Source organism: Fringilla coelebs (assembly GCF_963513975.1).
Source record: "Fringilla coelebs genome assembly, chromosome: 1".
NCBI classification, from domain to species: domain Eukaryota; kingdom Metazoa; phylum Chordata; class Aves; order Passeriformes; family Fringillidae; genus Fringilla; species Fringilla coelebs.
This window is the reverse complement of record NC_140028.1, coordinates 130,746,858-130,771,228: the sequence shown is the minus strand read 5'-3', so window position 1 is coordinate 130,771,228 and position 24,371 is coordinate 130,746,858. Positions and strand designations below refer to the sequence as shown.

The window sequence follows — 24,371 nt, the reverse complement described above, 5'->3', positions numbered from 1 at the left end:
TATCTTGGATGCCACAGGAGGTACATATTCTACATACAGTAGATTAGAACAGAGAATTGCAATAGATTTCTGCCTCAAGATGCTGCATACTCTCCACCCCCGCTGCATTGTAACAGAAAGGCTCAATCCCAGTCCCGAGCACAGAGATGCAGATGGCTTGAACCCAACTCACCTAAACACTTGTCTAGACAAATGTGCTCCTGAAACTGAGCTTAGACACTGTCTAATCCCAGTAAATTGTGTTAGGTGGCCTCATTAAAACCCAAGTTCATTTTAACCAGATAACATGCATTAAAACACGAATTGAGCCACAAAGACCTGGGCTCTAAAATCTTACCTAACATATTGCTCTGGAAAAGTACCTACTTTATACTTTAGACTAGACATGAACATCCATCCATTTTGATGGGTTAAACTGATTTATTTTTCAGTACTGTTGCTTCAATTGAGTTAACAAGCTCAAAAGCTCCCACCCCTCATTAAGTTGCAGGCTAAGGCACATTACCTGTGCCTGGGCACGCACGTGGAGAGGACCCCAAGTTCCAACCGGACGGGCCGGGCGCCCTCGGCGAGCGAGGTGCCCTTTCCCCCGTGTCCCACCGCAGCAGCGGGGGCGGCGTTCCCCACCCGCCGCCCGCCCTGCGGGTGCCTCCTTCCAGCGCCGGACCCTCGGCCAGCGCCGGCCCCGCCGCCCCGGGGGTACCGCGGCGCGTCCCCGGAGACCGCGCTGCGGCAGCGGGGCGCGGACAGCCCCGGGCGGACACGGAGTCTCCGCGCCCCGCCGAACGCCACCGCGAGCGCCCTCAGCGCCGCCGCCCGAGCGCTCCGGACGGGGATCGCCGCGCCGCAGGCAGCGCGCATCCCTCGGCCCGGCCCCGGCGCTCCCCGCCTGCCCCCCTCACGCCCCCGCCGCCGCCGCCCTTCCTCCCCGGGGCTCCCCGGCCCGCCCAGGCTCCTCCTCCTCCTTTCTCTCAGCGCACCCTCCCTCCCTTCCTCACGCCCTCTCTCCCGCCGCCGGCGCCCGCAGCCCCCGGCCGGACTTCGCTTTCGCTGCTCCATCTGCCCGTGGCGCTGCCGCGGCCCCCGCCCTGCCCGCCGTGTCTGGCCGTGCCGGGCAGCCGGGGCACGGGGCTGGGGCGATGAGCCGGGCGGCGCGGAGCGCAGCGGCAGCGGCAGCGGCAGCCGCGGTGTAGGGCTCCTTTGCCGGGCGGGACCGGGACCGTCCCGCGGCGCCCGGCGGCTCTCGGGGCGCGGGGAGGGAGAGCCCCGGGGCCGGAGGGGCGGTGTCTCCCGGAGCCCGGGGAGCGGCGGTGGCGGACAGCGGGACGGGGGGGGCGCCCCCCGATGTGTGACATGATCGACTCGCAGTCCGCCGAGAAGATCAGCAGGATGAAAAAGTTGCGGAGAACTTTATCGGAGAGCTTCGGCCGAATAGGTGAGTCCCGGGCCCGGGCCCCGATGGCGCTGCCCGGCACCCGGGGGTCCCGGCGGGGGGCGGTGGGCTCGGCGCTGCCAGGCTGGGAACACCCGTGATGACGCCGTCCGCGAAAGACGTTTATCGGGAAGAAAGCTCGGGAAATAAACAACTCCGGTAGCCCCAGCAGTGCTGCATGGGTCTGTGATGGAGTTAGCCCAAAATCGGCTGGGAGGAACAAACTGTAAATGAGAGTTGGCTCACGTGCCCCCACTGCCGAAGAGAAACCTCAACAGAAAGCAGTCGGTTATTTTCATTTTGGTGAAGGTCTGCTTATTTATTTTTGGTACGGGCTGCAGGTTGTTTTTAGTTTTAGTTGTTTTAGAGATGCTGAAGCAGGTAATAGCGGCCCAAATAGGGCCAGACAAAAGAAGTCTATCTGTCATCTGCTGTGAAGTCTTGTCGCTCTGTCACTGACATAAAGCATCCTGAGGTAGCGTCATCTGAATGCCACTGCCAAGTGCGTTACCTCCCGGTGCCTTCACACCGTGTTTGGTTTTGACACCAGTTTATTTTGCAGTTGAATTTGTTATTGAGAACAATGCCAGAGAGTTCTGGTCTGCTTGGACTGGTGTTTCTCTCAGTCTTTGGCACACTGTGTTGCTTAATTCACTGTTTAAAGCATTAATTCCCACTGACACCATCAACACGCAGCTGAGGAGGTACCTCAGAGGAGGTGTGAAGTATCCCCGAGTTGGGACAGAGCGTCTGGAGCAAGTGCTGTAACCCACGAGAGCAGATGCAGCCCCCCGTGCTTGCCGACCTTCTGTATGGGCCCTTGCACAGTCCTTACCATGCACTGTGCATTTGGGAGGGCTTCCCTTACAGCCGGTCTGGCTGGCAGACAGGGTCAGCTTGCAGAGCTGCTCTGTCCCAGGGAGAGGGTGTGAAGTGCCTGTGCCCAGCCAGGAGCTGTGGCCTGTGGTTCTCCCCCAGTAACCCTACCTAGGATCTGTGCCGGCACACTTGAGCATTTCAATTTTTCACGTGCTGTGTATGCATTCAAGCACTGCAAGCTTTTAAGAGGATGATTGTCTTTGAGATCAGGTATTTTTGTTGTCCTACTCCAGGATGAAGAAGACTGAGAAAAGCTTAATCTTACTTGTAAACCAGAGAGTTTCAAGGGGAAATGCAAAGTTACAGTTGTAAAGCAAGTCTCAAGTCACTGTTAAAAATCTTCCTGTCCCCATTTGAAAACAGCTTCACCTATAATCAGCCTTAAACTTGTAAAAGACATTTAACTTTGATTAGAAGAAAAAAAATGAAGCAGGTATTTGGTCTGTTATATGTCTCTGTGCATGTATAAACCCAGAGAAACACTCTTCCACAGAGCTGTGAAAGGGTTTTACTAATGGTGGAAGTCATTAACAAAGAAAATGTTTTGAATGAAGATGCTGCTTTGTTGTAACAGTGACAGTCCTGTTAATGCCTTTTAGGGATCAGGGCCCCTCTGGCTGGTAATTTCTGCATGTTTTATTTGGCTCGGTTGGGTGATCATCTCTTCTTGTCATTTTGCACAAATTAAACAAGCTCTTAGTTTCCTTGGGAGCTCTGGCCTGGTTTTAGACACACGGATATTTATGTCTGAAAGCTCCTCTGGTTCTGTGTGTATGTGTGCAGAAGTGTAGGAGTGTGGTCTGGTATGTGGTTGGTTTGTTTGTTTGCTGGTGGTTGTTTTGTGATTAAAACACAGCTGCTACCAGCCAGTTTGTTCCATCTTCAGATGCTCAAATATATTGATCATCATTCTGGTAGCTGCACTTTGAGCAAAAATCCTTCTAATATATCTGTGTGAGGTTTGAAGATAGTCCACTCCCTGATACCAGAGCCACAGATAAGCCCAAGCAAAGAAATTCTAAACTTGCATACCAGGAAATCCTTGGTTAAAACATGGGCTGTACTTAACTCTTATATTGAAGTGAAGGAGAGAAAATAAGAACCTCATTGGAAAAAGACTTTCTGGGTATTTGGCATTTGGGTTTTAAAGCTCTTTTTGTAAGTGCTGGTGGCTTGTTATGGTTAGCAAATTACAAATTAAATATGTATTTAATTTGTAACTTTTTCAGTCATCTGTTCAGTCGTGATTTGTCATATATAATAAATTCCTGACAGTGGTAAAGGCCAGGCTGGATGGGGCTTTGAGCTTGGTCTAATGGAAGTTGTCCCTGCTCATAACAGGGGAGTTGAAATGATCTTTAAGGTCTCCTCCAATCCAAACCATTCTGTGATTCTATAAAAGAGTATATAACAGAGATACAGTAACTTTTTCTGCTCTGCTTCCATGTCTGTGTTTTTCCAGGTTTAAGTACACAGCATAGTATTATGAGCATAGTCATATAAATGATGTGAGAGTACTCTGATGTTTGAATCAAATAATCAGTGAGTCAAACCTTCGTGTGTTGCAGTGGGAGAGATCTGATGATCATTCTGGAAATGATAAAGCACTGTTACACCTTCCCCCAGTGTTGGCAGTATTCCGTCTACCTAATGCAATTCTCTCAATACTGCAGGACCCCAAACTTTGGTACCAGAGTTGGATACCCAAGTTTATGTTGGCCTCTTGGATAAGAGTGGTGGAAATGTATCTTGATTGTCGTTGGCAATGAGCCTTTTTTTGTTAGAGCTTGCAGGTTGACGCTCAATAGACTGCATTTCAGACCCACCTCTCCCTGCCAAGAAGTCCTCTCAATTTGAGAAGCTGTAGCTGCAATTAATTTATTATTTTTTTTACAGTGCACTAAAGTATGTTAGGTAACATTGGAAGCTATTTCCCCACCATCTCTAGACAGTGTAGTTATTCCTGGGGCACAGCAGAGGCCCAAAGGGTACCAACAGCAGCCTCAGGAAGGCTTGACCCATTTTCTTTACTCTGAACTGATGCTTTGCATCCACTGGCTTTCCTGGAAGAGGGTGATGAAGATCTGGCTCATCAAACAAAACTGGGTTCAGTCCTGTAACTCTTAGAGCACCTAATATTGACAGTTTTTTTTTTTGCTGAGTTGAAAATTGTGATGTGTAAAATTGCCCACTCAGTCAGCCTTTTCCTGAGCATTCACTTTGTTCCATTATGTGCAAATCTGGCAGAGGATGATACAGTGCTGTGGTGTGCTGGGGAAATGTGTGTGGTCTGTGGTGCTACAGGGTGGCTCTTTGCTGCAGAAATTGTGTGCTTCCAGCTCTAGGGAATGAGCTATCTTTGTAGCTTAGGTACCCTTTCTCCTGGCAGAAATTTTCTGGTGTGTCCCTCTTAAAAGTTATCTTATCATTAAGAACTTTTATTGTTAAGAATCTGGAAAAAATACATAATTATTTTCATTCATAAGTTTCTGCCAGCCTATTCATTTTTATATGAACATCCATATTAGTTTAAAAAATTTATTTCCTTGCTTACAGACTGTGTTCACCATACAAGTGAACACATCATAACTGCATGTTAAGCAACTTTTAGAGATTCAGTTGACTCACTGTTTAATTTAGGATTTAAACCTTTATTAGGTTTGGTTCTTAGTTTTGCCCTTTGATAGTTATGTAATTAAATTATTAGTGAATAATTTAATAAAAGCATTATTCATCTCTAAATTATGTGAAGAGCTGAAGAGTTCTTAGCTATGCATTTGTTGAAACTCATATAGCACCAGAATCACATTTGAGATCACTTTCAGCTCATGCCATTTAACTTTTGCTTTCTTATGAGTTTCTTTAGTCAAAAACTAACACCAGATTACAAAGAAAGGAAGGAGGAAAGGAAGAAAGGAGGAAAGGAAAGAAAGAAAGACAGAGAGGAAAAACATTGCTGAGATTTATCACAGTGTGCTGAAAGCAATCTGTGGCCTTTCTGAGCATCCTTGTGCTTTGTTACTAGCTCCTCTGATACAAAGGTTATCTCCACTAATCTCCTCTGATGTACATCCACATAGCTCACATACCTGAGATAATGAGAACTTCATTTGTAAACAGTTTATTTTTTCCTTAAGTTCAGCAGATTTTTTTTTTAACAATTTAAAAAGGAAAAGATTGCATCAAGGAGAAAAAGGTATTTTTATTATAGTTTGTTGTATGAAATATGCTGCTTTGGTGTCTTCTTTGGGAGATGCTGTGTAGTGAATTCGTTGAGATTGATATTATTATTAAACAGAATCTCATTAAATGGATGGCCAGAACTCTCATACTCTTTTTGTGATTCTTAAGGTGTGTCATTTACTAATTTATAGCTTGTAGGTCATTGTGACCTGAATGGTAATTGGGAAGATTCGAAGTGTGTTCTTAAAGTGTTCCACAGGTTGGGGGCTTTCTCTCTCTTTCCTTCTCTCTCTTTCCTTCTCTCTCTTTCCTTCTCTCTCTTTCCTTCTCTCTCTTTCCTTCTCTCTCTTTCCTTCTCTTTCCTTACTCACAGTTCTGAGTACTTGGGATTGGCAGTCTGAAAATGTTTTGATCACCCTTCAAAACCATAAAAATATATTGAAGTATCAGAATGTACAATGTGTGCCTCAGATCTCCTCAGCAAAATACCAGGGTTTGTTTCATTGTTTTTATCACTGAGCATGAGGTCTAGATGAGTGACTGCAAAGCAGTGATCTTCAAAGGTTTGAGGGAAGCCATGCTTCATGTCCTGAAGAAATGGGAGTTTAAAAGCAAAGGAAGGCTGGACATTCCCTGCTTTTCTGTACAAAGATGACTGAGATTTGTGCCTTGCTGTCCATGGTGGAGATTCTGGAGGTGCAGCACCATTTGCACAGGTGGTACTCTGTACCACCTCTGATACAGCTTCTACAGTTTTGGCATTGCTTTTGTTTTGTTTTCGTTTGTTTCTTGTGGGTTTTTTGTTTGCTTTTATTTTATTATTTGATTTCATTTGGTTTTTATTTCAGCTGTGGGGTTTTTTATGTTTGTTTGTTGGTTTGGGGGATTTTCAGGTTTTTTTATTTTTTGTGTGTGTTTTGATGGGGTTTTTTTCTGGTTGTTTTTGTTTTTGAAGCTGGTAACGCTGTTGCTTGTTGAAGACAAGATTGGAAAGATGTTTAGAAATTACTAGGGATTTGAAGGCAGAAGGAGCATCTAAAAGAGAAAAAGAGCATCTGGGGTCTAGATCCTCAACCATGCTAAGTGCTTAAATATTTATCTCCTGCAGAAATATGCAGGAGTGCTAAGAAACATTATGCTGCTTAAATGATGAGGAGGGACCCTTCTGGTGCAGCACTGCATGAGCTGCATGGCTGTTCAGATGACCTCCCTCAAACTGAAAACCTCCATGGTTTAAGCTGAAAAGAAGCAGTGCCATCACCAATGCAATGGTTTATCTAATTTTAGCTCTTCAAGAGAGGGAAACAAAGAGCACTTTCAGGTCACGGCGTGCAGCACACAGAGTGCAGTCCCTCGTGGGTCTGCTGAGAAAAGGAACCAGTCTGGTACCTTTGGACTGGCACAGTTCAGTGCAGATTTGGAAAAATTCGTTTTCTTCATATTTCAATAAAGAAATCCAGTATGCTAAAGGAAAACTTTCCATCAGCTTAATCTTTGCTACAGCTGCAGAACTATTAATGTCTTCATTTTCTTACCAGTTCACATATTTTCTGCACTGTTTTTCTCTCCTGTGTTTGTTGATTAATTGCTTGTTAACAGTGTAAGAAAGAAATCTCTTCTGCTTTAGTGCAAGTCATACTAAAAATTAAAAAAAAAAAAGGAAAAAGGCATGTTACAATGCACACTATTTTATAAAGAGTTAGTACTTGAAAAACTGAATGCATGGTTAGGTGTTTGTTATACTTTTCCTTTTGGAAGTTCAGTCAAGCTCTCCATAAAGGGTTTTCACACTCACTAAGAATTAAAATAAAAACCCAAACCCACCCTTACAAACTCTTATTTTCTTTAACCTGAGAGGATTTTTTCATAAATATGTAAATTTACTTTCTTAGAAACTCTCCGTGCTGTTCTACATTCCATTTACAGATTCAGTTTTTGAGTATAAAATTGTTATTCACGCCAGCCTGTTCTTTCCTATTATAATAGGAAAATAATGCCCTGGTTTGTTTTTTTATTTTATTTTATTTTCTAGTGGTTTGTTTTATTGAAATGCAGTACAGATAATAACTTGTTTTTTCTTTTTATTTTAAAGCCTTGAAGAAGGAAGATAGCAGCTTTGATGAGGTAGGTTAAATGTCTTTATATCTTACATAGTCCAGGTATGCCTTTAATATGTCTCACTGATGCTAGAAGAAACCCACAGATAGCAGTGTTATGATGGACACGTGAATTAATACGTGCATATTGCGCAAATATATTTTAATTTTCTGAATAACTACCAGAACAATGTCTTAGTCAAAGGGTGTGCATGGAACACTTAGGGGTTTTTTTGGAATGTTTTACAGCTGGATGTTTTAAGAAAAGTGACCATTTAAAACTGTTCAGTGCTGAGAAATGTTGCATGCAGGAAAAATGCTTTATAGAACTTTGCCCATGATAATTCCTGTAACTGTAGGCCTGTACTGTAACAGGCAGGGAAAAAACATCCCTCCTAAGAGAATACCTTATGTAAAGTGCTGCTGCGCTGGCTTCTTGCTGAATATGTAAACTGAGAGAGATGCTTATTATTAAATTAAAAAGAAACCCAACCCAACAGCACAAAACCAACATCTAATCTATTGGTAAGGGTGATTCTTGATGATTCAGTCTAATCAGTTTGGGGTCTTGACCTGTCTGTGATGTGATTGGCAAGTTAACTTGTAAAATATGCTGCTCATGATTTGTGCTTGAGAGTTCCAGGTCAGTGCAAGTCATCCCACAGAGCAAGTTTAGCAGGAAGAGGTGTAGGCCTAGCTGTGATGACTGGTCATGTTGCACTCAGTGCTTGCCTTGTACTGCCACCATAGCTGGAAGCAAATGGAAGTATTTTCATGTGTTGATGTTGTGCTTCTGGCATTTCTTCTTCCTTGCCTGCTGTAAGCTTAAATTCTTGGCTGAATGGAGCGAGATAGCTGTTGTGTAATGCCAGATTCTAGAATAAATAAATGATGATGTAATGTCCTGGATTCTGGATCAAATCAGACTCCATCTCTTTCTAAACAGATCACACTGATGCTCAAATACAGCAGTAACCATATAAATATTTCATGATTTTCTGACATGCATTGCAAAAGCTGTAAGTTGCCTTGACCCCTCTCAGTTCTGCAGTGAAGGTCGTGGCGTTGGGCTTTCTTTTCGGGAACTCTGTTGCATTGTGCAGTGGTCCTGACTATTTGGTCCTGACTATTTTATTTCTTTTGAACTCTCATGGAACTTGATTCCACCCTAAAAGTTAAAAAGTGCAAATACGTACAGATACGTGCTTAGTAAACTCTGAATTCTTGTTTTACAAATCTGGTCTGGTTCTGTTCAGTATTTTCTTCTGAAGGCTGCAGTGGTATATCTGTGCTATAGCTTGCTCAGTAAGTAGTAATACCTTGTATTAAATTTGACTCAGAATTTAGAAGTATCTATTGAAAAGCACTGTCGTATGAAGATGGCAGTTCTTCTGTCCCTTTCCCTTCCCCAGGATTGTTTATCTGCAGGTTGCATTTATTTTCTTTAAACCTTGTTTTCTGCTTTAAGAGGAGACAACTTGTGCAAATTTTTGTTTAAATTCAAGGGGGTTGGGGGAGAAATAATCTTTCAAATATGTTTTTAATGGAATCTGACAGATTGTTGCAATGAGCTACTGCAGAGGCAGTAAGGGACATCTAGTGGGAAGGGTACACAAAAGAATTTTCTTCCATTTCCTGTAAATATTGAAGAGCTTGATATGACATTAGCATCAACTGGTTCCATAGTTTTAGGTGTCATTTCTTAGAAGAAAGAAAAGTGTGTTGAGATTTTATGTTGTCCTTATTATCTCTTCAAATTCTACACAGTTCTTGGTGATTTTCTAGCCTAAAGTGTGAATCAGAGAATGAGCTGTACCAGGTACCACTTAATTCCTTTCTTTTCAAACATCCTGCAAATCAGAAGATGAAACAGACGTTGGTAACAATAATGTACCTGATTTAATAACACCTAATTCTGAGGAAGACAGAATCTGTGAGCAGAGGAGTGGGTGCACATACTGGTCTTAGGAGGCCATCCTGAAAAACACTACTAAGACCATTTGGTATTAAAAAAAGCAGTCTAGTCTTCTGGCTTGTGTATGTAGTGTTGCTGTAACAGGGAAACAGTTTTGAAGAAAGTTAAGGTGACAGTAAGTGGGAATATCAGATGAGGATAGAAGAGAGAGGGAAGTAGTTTTCCACGCTATCCAAAGCTGTCAGCTTTGCACCCCCTGCTACAAAAATGGAACAGTCAACTATGGAAACAGAAATTTCATTTAATAGGCAGCACATTCTCCTTGCATGGTTAGTGAAAAGATGCTCTTTTATGTTGCTGACAGATGCTGTGTATCTCTTCTCAGCCTGTTTCCCCTTTCCTGAAGGGAGGCTGACCTGTGAAGCAGTGCTTGAACAGGGAGCAATGAACTTGCAGAGGGACTTTATGCCCTTGACAGGTAGAGGTGGAGGACTCGTGTTTTAGCCTTTCAAGTTGTGACCAGAACACCAGGAGCAGAAGCTGGCCAGCAGGGACCTGAACTCTGATGGGGGAGAGAATGTGGCACGAAGAGGAAGATGACCCATCTAAAGCTGCAAGGTCTGCATTTGCAGCTGGATAGGGTGTCACTTTATTCTGAGCATTGTAGGTGCCACATGAGGTGCTTACTTGTTTGTCTCTCAGGAACTGAGGAGAATAAATTGAGCACTTCAGTGGCTCTTAATTCTACCTGCTTTAATTGCTTGCAGTAGCTGAAAAATGTACAACACTGCAGGAAGTTGTCTGTCTTTGAAGAGAAACTACTAAAAATGAAGATGTCAGACGTGATAGGCAAGTGTACCACACAATTGCTTCCTGTCAGTTATGAAATTAATCCCTCCAGTAAATTAGGACCAAAAGAATCATGAGCAGTGAATCCTGTGATTAAGTTATGTGTTAGAAAATACTTTTATTTGTAGAATTGTTTCAGGGATCTTATTGCTGTGTTTAGTCCTACCCATAAGGTGAGAGCACAACAAGAGTGTGAAGGAGTAGTGTAAGATTTCTCGCTTTTTAATACCTGCTCTTGTGTTGCTTTGATTAATTTTTAAATTAAAAAAAAACCCAGTTTTCTGTAAGTGATGCCAGCCTTTGCTTTGGTCCAGGAGAGAACACTGAATTAATCCATTTAATGGATTTAGTGGTAGCCTGCTCGCCTTCCTAAGATGTTGTGACATCTTCCAGAGACTCATATGAATAAAGGAGTGGGTACAGACCGCTTCTTCTACCGTCTTTCATTTAAAGCAGTAATTGTGTGGTTTTGTTTTTTCCCTTTTTACCTTTAGCCTCTTCCTTTTTGTCATACTGGTCACGTTGTGGGAACTGAAACACAGTGTCAGGACGTGCTGAAATCAGTGGGAAGGTTCTCAGTGTTTTCAGTGGTTTGTGGGTTGGTTTCCTCTGTCCTGGAGTATCATGGGGGAGGGGGGCTGTTCTTGCCTGTTTTCAAAGTTTTTTGGGTAAGGAACCTTTTCCTTGTGTCCTTAAATGTACCTTATGTCTTCTCTGAAAATGGCAAACTGTGAACCACCCTCCCCCTGCAAAGCAGCTGCCCTGTTTTTCAAAGCAACCCAAGTTTCACGCTCTGAGTGTAGGCTCTGGCACAGTTAGCATCTGTTTTGTTGTTTTAGGTGAAGCTCTGATTATCTACACTGAATATCATGATAGAAAATGAACACCTCTGAGGAGCAGCACTACATGAAAAAAGCAGTCTAAAAACAAACAAGTGTTCCTTGAGTGAACATTTTGTTTGTGCTTCAGTAGTTTGTCAAAGTTTAATAATTTCCAACTAAGAAGGATTGCTTTGATGTATTTGGACCACTGGTGTAAGAGGTCCACTCCGCCTTCTAATGATGGAACCAATTTATTTTTCATTGCAATGTGATGAAGGCCAATAACAAGTGGCTGAATTGTAGCATATTTTTTTAAATAACAGCCAGTGTTGATGCTGTGACTAAACTCATCTCAGGGCTGGTGGTAACCTACTCCTTTGGTTAGCTGCTTGCTGTTATGATTTATTTCTAAATTATTGTCAGCAGTCGCAAGCTGTTGGTTCCTGTCCTTCTGTTGTTGGTTTCTCTGAGCCCTCAAATCATGTTTTAAGACCTTCAGTCATATGTGTGCACACTAAATAAATTAATATCAATGTCACAAAGAAATCAAAAGAAAATAATCTTCAGACTCAAAATAAACATGAGTTTTGTTGATTAATGCTTCTTATAGGGAGTTTTATTGCTATTGTTTAGCTGTATTTTAATGTTAATTTTTACTGATATCAAGACATCAGTAAAAGGCCCTCTTTAAGGCTGTTTTAGGGCCATCTTTCTTAGGAAATTGGGGTACTGTGATTGTGCCTGCTGCATGTGTAATGCAGACTGACTTCACCCAGTAACTTTGAAGCTGGCTGACACTAGATGCCTGGATGCTTGCTGGAAAAGCATGTGAGCTGGCTGAGGGGTAGAGATAAGAATCTCCTCTGATGGAAAAGCTGAAATGCAAGTTCTTGTGAGCATGTGAGAATGCAGTTGGAGGTGTTATGAATACTCTGACATCAGCAAAATCCTTAATACTCATCTACTACTTACTACATGAAGACTCTCCAACTCTGAGGAAGCCGAATTTCATTTATTTCACTCATGGAACAACTTCTGTGTGTTTGAAGTGGAAGTGTGTGAAAGGGGAGGGAGTTCTGCCAAGTTACTTCTTGATTCTGTAATGTACTTGCTCTCACAGTCTCTCTCACCCCAAATAAAAAGGCTACTCCCTCTGTAGGATGTTGGCATGAAAAATGTCGTGGTTTAAAGGACACCCATCTCTGAACCAGAATTTTTGCACAGAGATTATTTTATTATTTTGACTTTGAACAGTTGAAGGAAAGGGTGTAGTTGGAAAAAAGTAAAGCTTTGTAAAGCATGAACAAGAGGCATTTGAATGCCATAATGCAGGTGGCACATAATACACTAAATAACTTCTGCATGTTTTTACTATTTTATTTTTAGTTAGCAGCTTGAGAGAGAAGTGCATGTATGACAGAAAGATAAAAACCCCTTAAAATTGAATTTGGAAAAAAATGCCAGAAATATAGGTGTCAAAGCATTTTCTAAATAATACTGGGGAACTGGTTCAGAAAAACTTCATCTGGTAGTTAGGTTACTTTGCCAAATGTGTCCAAAAGTGGTTCAAGTGTCCGGAAAAATGTGTTTGTTCAGATGGATTGTCACAGAACAAATGAGAGGAAACATAATTCCAGGCAGAAGACAACTCAGTATTGGAAGCTGCTGCTTTTGAAGTGTTACTTGATGCATGACACAGGCAAATATTTTTTTGGTGACAAGAAGGAGGTAAAGGCTGGATAATGTAATCTGATGCAGGAGGACCACCACCCTCTTGGGTTAGAAAGGTCTTTGTGTGTCTGATAAAGATCTTTGCAGACTGCCACCCTTGGGAGGGAAGATGGGTGGGGATGATGTTGTCTCCTGAGCCTGTACATGACAGAGATTTCCCAGGAGATGGTTGGTGTTCCTACAGCTGCTAATTCTATGTCTTCTTTTCCCCAGTACTGTTCTCCTCCACTTCTGAGGATCTGGTGTTGGTCCAGTGGTTCCCTAGCAGCAGATGGCTTAGACATCAGCTTGCCCAACACATTTACTGGTCTCTGCATCTCTTTGAGGCCATTCCAACAAAATATGAATCCAAATTTGGTCTTAGCTCTTAGGACTGGTGTGTGATGCTAATGTGTGTGCATCTGTAGCAGAATAGTGCCAGCATTTCAGGTCTTAGAAAGTTGTTCTTTTCTGCTTTAAGGGAAAGATTGCTTTCTCTAGATTTGTAATATTATTAGCAATTGTGCTTCAGGTGAGTCTGAGGACGAAGGGCATCAATGGAAGAGAGCAAATATTGCCATTCTGCTAAAGCTTCTTACTGCCTCAGCTGTGGGACAGATGTGCTCTCTGTGGGACAGAAGGGACATTGTTCTGTAAAACCCCTGGTTTGTGAAACTTCTAGTGGCTTAAAAATGCCCAACTCTTGGGCAGCCTTGCACAATGTCTCAGAGAATTTCCAATATTTATATGGTGATCAGGGATTCCTGTCACTTCCCTGTGCTGCGTTGCACATGGAAATAAATCAGGTTCTGGAAGGTGTGAGACACTTCAGAAACAGATCTCGGTGACCACAGTGCAAGCTGGTAAGTAACTGAGAAGTGGCAGAAAAATGTGGCAAGAAAAACTGACCATGAAATATCTGCTTTGTTTTGCCAATTTCAAGGCTTTGAAGTAAAACCTGAGACCATGTGGAACGTTTTGAGATTTACTTGGCAGTGACTCTACCCATTCAGTACAGGAATTTTTCTTAATGTTGGGGAATAGACCTGGCCTTTAGGAGGTGAAAGTTTGAGAACCCCCTGTTGTAGCTGAGGAACAGCTTTTATCTTGGCACATCCCTTAAATCTGTGAGTGGCAGTGGTTTGAATTTTTGCCTCAGCCATCGATGTGCTCTGCTGTGTGTTCTGCTGCCTGCTGTGTTTGGTGGAAGTGCATCCTATCACCTTTTAGAAAGTGTGTGGTGTTTTCATGACATAAGAAAGTGGGTAAGTCAAGTGTGAACCTGCTTACTCTCCCTTTTCTCTGCCTTTTTTTCTGTAGAAACTGGATGGAGTAAGGGTTCTTGTGGCTAGATAATATGTCTGTCCTTTGCTTAACTTTTCTTTGAAAATGGACGAAGCGAAGGAGCAGAACTTGGTCTGAATCCATGTCTGCAGCAGTGGCTGGGGAGGATTTGGCCAAAATGCTGACATATATAGCTCTGTTGTGATCTGCAGGCAAGTGTTTTAGCTATCAGAGAAACACTGCAAAATGAAGATGAATTTCCAGGCCTACTTCTCTCACTTGTGCATGTGTATTTTGGGATGTTTCTGCTCATCAGACGAGAGGGAGTATGCATTCCAGGAATGTAGATTCTGAATGTAAGCTATTATTATTTTGATCAAGTATGCTTGCATGTAAATCCTGCTGTTTATTTTCTTGGGACATACAGGATATAGTAATTTATTGATAGATTAAATAGAGTAACAAAGCACAATATGCTATAGATGGGATCCATACCTTCTTGTTCTTGGCCTTGTGGGAAATCTTCGATTGTGAGGCAAAAAATAATCATGTCACTTCCTTGATAGGTCTGCCTCTTCCATCTACTTTGTACTTAGACATTATTGCCTTTGTTCCTTTTTTCTTCTAAGTCCCACTACAAACAGACATATGAGTATATCTAAACCTTTTTCTCATGAAAGGATCTAAATGAAAATTATCAGTCTACATTTTAACTTTCCCAAGAAATTCTGCATGTATGCTGCCTCATCTGCTTTGTGTCACAATATTGCTGACAGCCATATATTTGCAGGATCTCATCCACAGTAATCAAAGTTCTAAGTCGAATGACATCTCTTGTTAATTATTTGGAAGGGATAAGAAAAACGAGATTACAGGCTTACTTAAACAAAATGGATTTTATGTACACAAAACAATGTCATTTTGATGATATTAAGGCTTAAAGAAATTGTTATTGCCTTACACCTCTTTTTCTGTATATTCTGGAATTTATCTTTTTCCCCTTCCAGCAAACTTTCCTACTTCTAAGCCAGTTGAGTCAGAGTCCTGCTAGTGCTTCTTATGTTCATTTCAGGTATGGAAATTCTCCTTATCAGGTTTAAAAATTCAAACTTGAATATTACAGGTTATTTAAATATGAAATATTGGCAGTAATTGAATAAGTAAAAATAAGTGTGAATGCTGCTGAAAACAATGATAAATGATGGAAGCAGGACTGCTGAGAGAACACATAATGCATTATAACCAATTCTAAGTAATAACTGGAATTGATTGCGTTTTGGGCCCTCTGAGGTTATTACTTCACTTGAATTAAGTTTTTTGATGGAATCCAGGTGTTCACCTTCTTAAGTTCTGAGAAATAAAAGCACTACTTGCTTTGGAAAATATTCACTGATATGCCAACCCAGGAAATCCAGTGGCTTACAAAATTTTTCTTATTGCCATGTACTGGGCAGGGCTTTTCTTTGCACATGAGCTTCTTTGATAGCTCACGTATACAAAAAGGTGTTCTTCATACATATGTGTTTGAGGCATTGTCCTGTTTCTTTTTGGGAGGGTAAACTTCTTATTGTCAGTGGATTATTATTGTACACAATCCCACTCAGCACCATTTTTTAAAATGGATCTTTACCTTCCTTTTTCTCCACTGAGATACACATTGAGACTCAGGCACGGTGATCCTGAAACTGCACCTGGAGGTGGCTTCGTGCTGTTCTTGGACTTGTTTTCGGTTGTCTGTCTTGAAAATTCAACACTGAAGGAATTTCTCTGAGGTCACTTGCAGTGATCTGTTAGGTCAGATATGCCCTTCAGCTTTGAGATCTGGAAGACTTTTCATTATGCCAAATATGTTGTAAGAAGTAGTACAGAGGATGCATATTTTGGTTTATTTTTCTTAAATACTGTTTTGGATGAAGAATTCTTCCTTTCTATGTTGTTAGAAGGAGAACATGTTGAAATTTGTAGAGAGCTTAATCATTAATTATGTTTATCTTTATCTCTCCATTTACAGTTTTTGTTGCTTTCTGACTGAGAAACACGATCTGTTTCTTACAGAGGAACAGTCTCTGTTTCTGACAGAGAAACAAGATCTTCACTTGTTACTTTTTTTGGAAGTTATTCTATTAATTTTGGTCGTTTTGTTTCATCTTGCTTTCTTTTTTTGGAAAACTACTTATGCTGACATCTATCCCATCCTCCTATGGGATCGGTATGTCCATCGTTTTCTTTATCTTTTGCAATTGGTGATCCCCTTATAACAATTTCTGGTTTCATTTTAGTTATTTCCTTTTAACCAATATGGTGACAAAAGCTGCATCACAGTTCAAGCACAGTGCACTTAGCTGTTGGTTACCTAGGCACAGATATGCTTCTTTGATTTCCTCTTTTTGCTTTCCTGTTTGTGCCTCTTTTCATTTATAGCTCAGTCTCGGTGTAGTTATCTACACTCACTGTACACCTTCATGCTGTTTGTCCTGTCCTTAAGCTGGTGTTGTCACCTTGTCCGTGGTGATCAGGATGTTCTGAAGTCCTTGCCAGATGTTGAGTCAGCTGCAGGGAGTGGGCAGGGAAGGGAGGGAGCACCTGTGGGCTGCTGGAGGCTGCTGGCGCTGGCAGACACTGCCAGAAGCCGCGCAAAGTGTGGGTCAGTAGCTCTCATTTATTTATTGGCCTTCTAAACAGACAGATTTAATAAATGATCTCCAACCTGCTCTCCTTTGTCCATGCCAATTACTGGTGCAGTTTTATAGTTAAAAAATAGCAATCCATGCTTGCTCAGAAAAAGGTTTTTTAGCTTATCCATGCAAAGAATGGTGCCAGTTGCGTTTGTCAAATTCATTGTCATTCTTACTGTGTCCTGGCTTGTTCAGATGTGGGAAGTCTTTCATGACTGCAGGTTTGCTTGGTTTGGAGGGAAAAAAGTTTTTTTTGTTTAAAAAAATAAAGAAAAAAACCAGTGATGATTTATTTTAGCTTTTCATGCACAGAAAGGAACCAGATACAAACAGGATGTTTGTTAGAGGCATCTCCTGATGACCTTGGAGATGCACAGAATTCCAGAAACTAGAGGACAGCATCTGGAGAAATACTTGAGTGGTTGTTTTTTTTCCCCACTTGTTTAGTTAGTTATTACTCTGGTATGGCTCACTTAAATGTGATTTGTCTGGCCGTCATCAAATCATGGCAGAAGCTCAGAGAAGATGAAGGGAAATCCCTAATTTGCTTGCCCTTGAAAAAGATATGCTGTAGCACTTCAGGACTTTTTTTTGTTCAAATCAGTAAGAAAATGGCCTTTTTATCTTTGAATGTAAGTTTGCAGTATCTAAGCAGTTATGAGTTAGACTGCATATATTTTTTTTATGTCTTAAGAGCAGATTTTTTTCAGTGGTGTGGAGAGAATGCTTAGTCATGCATTTTATATTGACATAGACAATAGGCTCAAACTATATGATGATATTCAACAACACAAAACTATGATATTCAATAAAATGTTTCTTCAAAAGTAACAAAAAAGTTATGAAGCCTGTGTGAATTGGGTTTCCTTTATTGTTAAGTTTTGGGAGAATGCCATGGCTATCTTCCTTGTTCAGTTTCTATTGCTTGTGAAAAATCAGAGAGAAGGCCTCTTGGAGAGGAAGGTGAGAAATTGAAAATGTAATTATTTTTCCTTGCACCAAAGAACATAGATGGAATATGAGCTATTCAGTTGGAATATATTAGTTACAATCTGAGTTTGCTTCTCAGCCTTCTTCAAGATTTCAAATAGATAATTAATCAGGAAGAAATTGGATTAAACTGCTGTCATTCACAACATCCCCATTTTGCCTCAGGACCACGTAACTTGCACTCATGGTGTGTCACTGATGGTGTGAGCCACAGTGTGAGAGACAACAACACCAGAATGAATCCCGTGTCACTCACCACGGCCTTCGGCTGGGTACAGGATGGAATTTTGCCTGGAGTTCTGAAAGAGGCTCAGTCTCCAAGTTCAGACCACACTGTTTATTAAAACCCATTATGATGGGAACTGACCAGTTTTGCAGAAAGGAACCTGGGGGTCCTGGTGGACATGAAGTTGAAAGTGAGCTGGCAACGTGCCCTTGCTGTGAAGGTGGGTGCTGGTATCCTGGGTGCACTGGGAGGAGTGCTGCCAGCAGGTAAGGAGAGGTGCTCCCTCCCTTCCACACAGCACTGATGAGGCCACACCTGCTGCACAGGTAGTTCTGGGCTCCTCAGGGCAAGAGAGACATGAAGAAGAGACACTAAAGTGATTGAAGGACTGAAGCATCCCCTGTGAGGAGCAAAGAGAACTGGGACTGTTCAGCCTGGAGAAGAGAAGGAGCAGTGGGGGATCTTACCAGTGAAGGGAGGATGTAGAGAAGACAAAGTCAGGCTCTGCTCAGTGGTGCCACATGACAGGACCAGGGGCATGAACTGAGACAGGGAACTGAAAACCTCTGAACATCAGGAAACACATTTTTACTGTGAGAGTGACCTAGGAGAAAGAGAAATTTCCCATTAAGGTTGTGGAGTCACCATCTGTGGAGGAGCCATCTGGACAACCTGCCCATCCTGTGCACTGTGATTTAGGTGGCCCTGCTTGAGCAGATGGGTTGGACCAGATGACCCGCAGAGCAGCCTTCCAATCTCCACCATTCTGTGACTCAGGAACTTTTTTTGCAGGCTGCTTTCTTTCTGCATTTTTGGAAGCTTTTTGTGGTGCTTGTGTCACATGCAATTTATTTATTGTTAGGTTTTCCGTATGTGATCACCTATAATACTCTAATTGTTTCTGTAAGGAGAAGTGGTTTGCTTCATCTGTGATTCCATATGGGACGTTGCAAATAACTGAGGTCCAGTACTGTAAAGGCTGTAAGAGATACTGTTTCAAACCACTTATTTATTAAAGCTTAGAAGAAATATAATTGTGAAGATTCTCTAGAAACATCTGTAATAAAATATTTATGTTTAGAAACTCCTTCCTAACTACTGCTCATCTGCCAAAGGCACCCCTGGAATAGTCCTGTTTCTTTCCCTCCCCAAATCCCAAGACTTGGTACTCCAGGGCAAGCAACACAGAGCTTATTGCTGAGGTTTGAATTCTTTCTTCTTACAGGAATCTGTAGTTTTACTTCTTATCAAGTGTTTCCATGAGGAATTACAAAAAAAGGGGACTCTTGTGCTGCTTGTTTTTATTAACATGAGTAAGATGTGTATTTAAGCTTCTCTTCTGCCTGCTCTTCCATGAGGTCAGTTTCAAAAACAAGAGGCTCTGAGGGAATAACCTATCCATGGAAATCACCTGTATTTATGAACCTTTAAAAGAACCACATGCTTCCAACAGGAATAAAGTATCTTTTGCCTGGAATTATCCCTTTGTAGCAAAGTCAGTCATTTTGAGGCTCCAGATTGATTTATCTGGGAAGAAGAAACATTTGCTGCCAAAAAGCATCAGAGCAAAAATAAGTTTTGTCGAATAAAGGGAATTCTGCACCACATCTTGAGTATTCCCTTTGTAAAGGACACTGGGAAGGCTGAAGTGAAAAGTGAAGAACTTTTTTCTGGTTAGTAGTGGGTCTAGGCAGTAGGCTGGGAAGGGAGATATTTTTTTCAACATGTAGTTCTTCCTCCATAAACCTAGGGAAAGGGGGAATATCCCATCACACTGACTGCTGCTGTGTGCACTTTCTGTACCTCGGTTTTCACATTTACTTCTTCCTCAGATGTGTTTCTAACTTTATATGGAGTTGTGTGGAGCAAAAGCCTCTCAATTCTTGATCTGAAGTGTGGCCTTTAAGTGCTTCTTATGGTGAATTGCTCTGCTTATAGACTTGTTCCTGAAATGTTTCCAGTTCTGGAATTGGCATTAGCATTAAGAAATATCCTGTGGAAAAAAAAGCTGGGGAACCAGAGTCTAGCCAGAATTACTCATTGCATTGTACCAGCTGTCAACAGGACTCCCAGTTGTAATTTTGGCTTTAACACTTTGTGGTCTAATGCTTGATTTCTAGGCAAGGGTCTGCTGATGGTAGGGCTGTATTCCAAATTTGAAAGGCTGTGTTGTACCTGTAAGTTCTTTGCTTGTGCATAAAGCTGCTGTCAACATCAACCAAGCTCAGCTGAACAACCTCTACTTTTGAAAGAGTAGCATACCTTTATTTTGTTTTTCTGCCTAAGACTAGTGCATGATCACATATTTCACTATTTTAGCCTTCTCTTTTTTTCAGTTTGCCCTTTAAGAGGTGAACTGCCTTTTATTAGCTTGCATTTTAGGAATTGCTGTCGTTTTGTAATAGCAGGATGACGTGCACCTTGCAAACTGGTGCATGAAGCTCTGTCCTGAGCACCAAACTTCTTCAGTAGAATAGTTCAAAAGATTGTGCTCGTTATGCTGGTTAATGGTACCCTTAGGGTCCTGCTTGATCGAGGTGGGGGATGCTTTAAAACTGGGCTATAATTAAGAGTGCAGTAAAACAGATTTATTATTAATTTAACTTTATAAGAGAAGGGAGTAAATTATGTTCCCTCTTGCTGCACAGTTTTGGAAAAGAAAAATATGCATTAATAAACAATATGTCTGTAATTAATTAATGGTCCCCTGGAGATGGTTTTCTCCCCAACTAGTTAATTAGTGTGTAAAATACTAAAAAATTAATCCCAAAACTCATAATGAAAAATCAGCTATGGCTTAGTGAATTGTGATCATTAAAGTAGATTTTTTTTTTCTGTTTGTTTGGTTTTGCTTTTTTTTTGGTCTTAATGGCCAAAGTTAACAACCAAGACAAATGGAGAACAAAGCACCCGTGCTGAGGTGCATTTTGACAATTCTAATTATTGTCCTGTGCCACTAAAAGCATCGTAAAGCTCTCTCTAGAATTAATGTGAGCTATAAACTTATTGTGTACTCTAGATTTCAAAATGAGTATTGATTAATATTTTGGTTTTTATCACTTAGGAAGATATGGGCAGGGCCTAAATATTAGAGTCCTCAAATTCATCATTCCCTAGGTTTTCTGTTATCCCTCTTTAATCTTCTGTTGTGTCTGTTATTTTTCTCCCTTTCCAGATAGAGTGATGAATCTCTTGAATTTGATCATAAAACCACATTTCAAAAACCTGCTGTTCTGGTAACCTAGATGGGGTCAGCGTTTTAAGTACTTTTTAATAAGTAGGTTACCATGCATTTCTCAGTTGGATTCATATTATTAGTTACTGATTCCTAAATTCTTAGTAAAGCTTTTGCAAAGCATGAAGTGCTCTGTGCTTTGTGTGTTGAGAGATTCACTGGCTTGCAGGGAAACACATAAACTTGTCAAAAATGTGCATACTCGTAGAATCAAAGCCCTAATTTGTGAAATGATACTTAATAAGAAAAATGGGCACGAGGTGGTAATTTTTCTTGTTGAAAACAATGGTTATTGCTCAGGTAAATGTTAGCAGCCTTGACTGATTGCTGACAAGAAGTGCAGAAGTGATTAACATGACAATCTACAAATCATGTCCTACATTTTTTTGTCCCTTGCAGCCACAGCAGGTATATAATCTGGTCTTACAGGTTGAGTTTAGCTCTTTTGGAAGAAAAAAAGTGTGCTACAGAAAATTGGGGAGAGAAAATCAAAATTCTTCCATTCTTAAGTTTTCTTTATGAAGTCTCTATTTAATGCTGCTTCAACCTGATACCTATTTCTCTTATGTTATTAAAGTGAAGCTTTGATGCGTGCATAGGTATCTCCCATCATTTTTCTCCCCCACTACTAAGTCCTTTTATGTTATGCTTTAATATGAACAGATGAATTCTACTTTAGGCTTCTTCTAAGAAAATGAGTTTTCTAACTTAGGCTGCATTTATCTTTGACTATATATAACTTAAAATAATTGGCTGGTTTTAAGGAAGTGTATGTTCAAGAAGTAGCAAAGGATATTAGAAATATCCATAATGACTTTCAATCTTTTAAGGTAATAAACACAAATCTGCTTGCAAGTATAAGGGGAAATTTGGTATTTATTCTGAGGCTATACAAAGCAGTTTTACCCAAATGTGAATGCAAGTACAGAATAAATTAATTTCTGTCTCTACACAATATATTCAAACTATGGATATCCATGTCAGGCAGGGTGGGTCTTGCTCATTGAATCCTGTCTTTATTTGTTATTTAGTATAAACTTTACCAGCTTTACTTGATATGAATGATTTCCCTCATGCTAACCAGAGGGATTTGAGAGAGGAAGCTAGCAGCTATGTTGCTAGTGTGTTCTCAGCTTTTCCAGATGATAGACACGCTGCCCTGCTCCTTCTCTGATTTTAAACTGACACTTTGAAGGACTTGGGGAGGTGATAACAGAGGGAGTCAAGGATGTTTCTTCCTTTGTATGCCTTTACATGAGGTGTCACTGTTTTCTTTGCTCTCTCTTCTGAAATCTTTCAAGGTGCCCTCTGGAATCCTTCTTGGAAAGGCTTTGCTCGAGCTGGACAACTCAAGCAGGGCAGTTATGGGACAGCTGTGTTGTAAGGAGAAAGCAAATACAGTAGGATTGTGGAAAAGACCACCAAGGAGAATTATGACAGATACCCAAAACTATGTGTGATGAGGACAAGTTGAGTAAAAAAAGAGCTAAGCAGACAGAGGGAAGTTTTCTGTGGAGAGCTCCACTGAACTGACCTCATTGCCTCGTGTTGCTGTCTCTGCCTTCTGCAGAAAAGGGGCTTCAGGACTGGGGAAAGCCTCGGCAGGGCTTGGGCTGGGGGGGAGTTTTTCCCTGAGATGTGGAACAGTGAAACGTGTCTGGGGGCAGCAGAGCACATGTTGGAGGAGGGGACAAATGGAAAACATCTGGAGTGACTCTCACTGGAAGGGTATGTGCTCTCCCTCAAGAGAAACCACAGAGCTTATCTGTTGAGAGACAGAGAAAGCACTCTGGCTGAGTGGTTTCATCCAGTATTGGCATTTTTGTGTTTGGAGCTAGGGGCACATAAAAATCACAGTGGTAATGTTTCTTAGGGGTAATTTTGTTAAACAATGCTACTTCTGCTGGCAAAACTCCAGGTGTAGTCTTGGCTTTGTATTGGTTCATCTTTTACAGTTTCTGGTTTATCTTACTCAAATGCCTGGCATAAAGAAAAGAGAAGACAATAATTATTTTTGCAGAAATGAGTTGTCTCTTACAAAAGAGCTGGAGCTGCTGACAAATCCCTCATAGAATAGCTTGGAGAGAGTAAAGAGAAGAACAGTGAAGGAAAGCTGGACTATAGTGAAGGATCTGGGTGTTTTCTAGGGAGGGGAAGATGTCTTATTACTTACACAGTATTCAAAATGTGACTTCATATTCAGACAACACATTCTCTAGAGATTTTACAAGCTCCACAAAAATGCTAATGAAAAGCAAGTGTTTTATTATGAAGTTGTCTTCTTTCTGCCTTCTTGAACTCTTAAATATTTTGAAATAGCTTACAACTAAACTGTTTTCTATTTAGCCTCTATTTGCATTCCTAGTCGGAATAGTTTCACCTTACCACTTGGATTTCCTGTGCAGTATTTCCAAATGGGACCACAGGGACTTGTTGCTTTAATTTATTTGCATTCTGTTTCCTGCAAGTTTGGATATCTCTGTGGGCATTTTCCTCGTGTATGTGTGCTCTTTTGTTTAACATCAGGGCAGAGTTGTGAGTAAAGGCTCCTTTACTCCTTTTAGAAGTGTAGCAGGCCTTAATTTTGAGCTGGGAAATAAACATCTTATCTATTCTTCAAAGTACTGAGATTTCAGATCCCTTTTTGTCTGTAACAGGATGAGAGGCCAACTCTCCTCTTCTTAAAGAAGGTCCAGCCCACTCTAGACAAACTGGTAGTGTTTCAGCATGTACCTCACACAGCCCAGCTGCATTTTGTGATCACCAGATAATATTCTCTTTTACCGAGATGAGTTGACAGCTAGGTCCAGTTTTGGTTCTGAAAAATCTTTTCTTAATGGCATCTTTCCAGAGAAACCATTATGCTTTTGCAAAAAAGTGGAAAATTTTTGACCAGCCTAATTTTCTGTTTTTTTTTTATTTATTGACTTGATACATGATAATGCTCTATATTTAATAAAGATTATGTGTAACTTTTGACATAGTTTTTAAAGTTGTGCTTATCATCATCTGTATTTCAAAATCTTTTGTGTATAAGAGTTCAGTTATCTTGCTTGTAGCTCTCATAGTAATATAC

The 24,371-nt window shown here is 41.2% G+C and overlaps 1 protein-coding gene across 2 annotated transcripts in view; it reads left to right on the top strand.

Moving 5' to 3' along the window:
- Positions 1-1,329: 1,329 nt before the first annotated feature.
- Positions 1,330-24,371, top strand: part of CDK14 (cyclin dependent kinase 14) — a 310,575-nt gene continuing 287,533 nt past the window's right edge. Inside the window, exons 1-2 of one of the 2 annotated variants that reach the window (XM_084221582.1) lie at positions 1,330-1,435; positions 7,587-7,618. In XM_084221582.1, the coding sequence (XP_084077708.1) occupies positions 1,345-1,435; positions 7,587-7,618 (123 nt within the window). In that variant the 5' untranslated portion in view covers positions 1,330-1,344. Of the gene's footprint in view, positions 1,436-7,586; positions 7,619-15,206; positions 15,242-24,371 lie in introns of those variants that run through there. The other variant, XM_084221583.1, reaches the window with a different exon arrangement.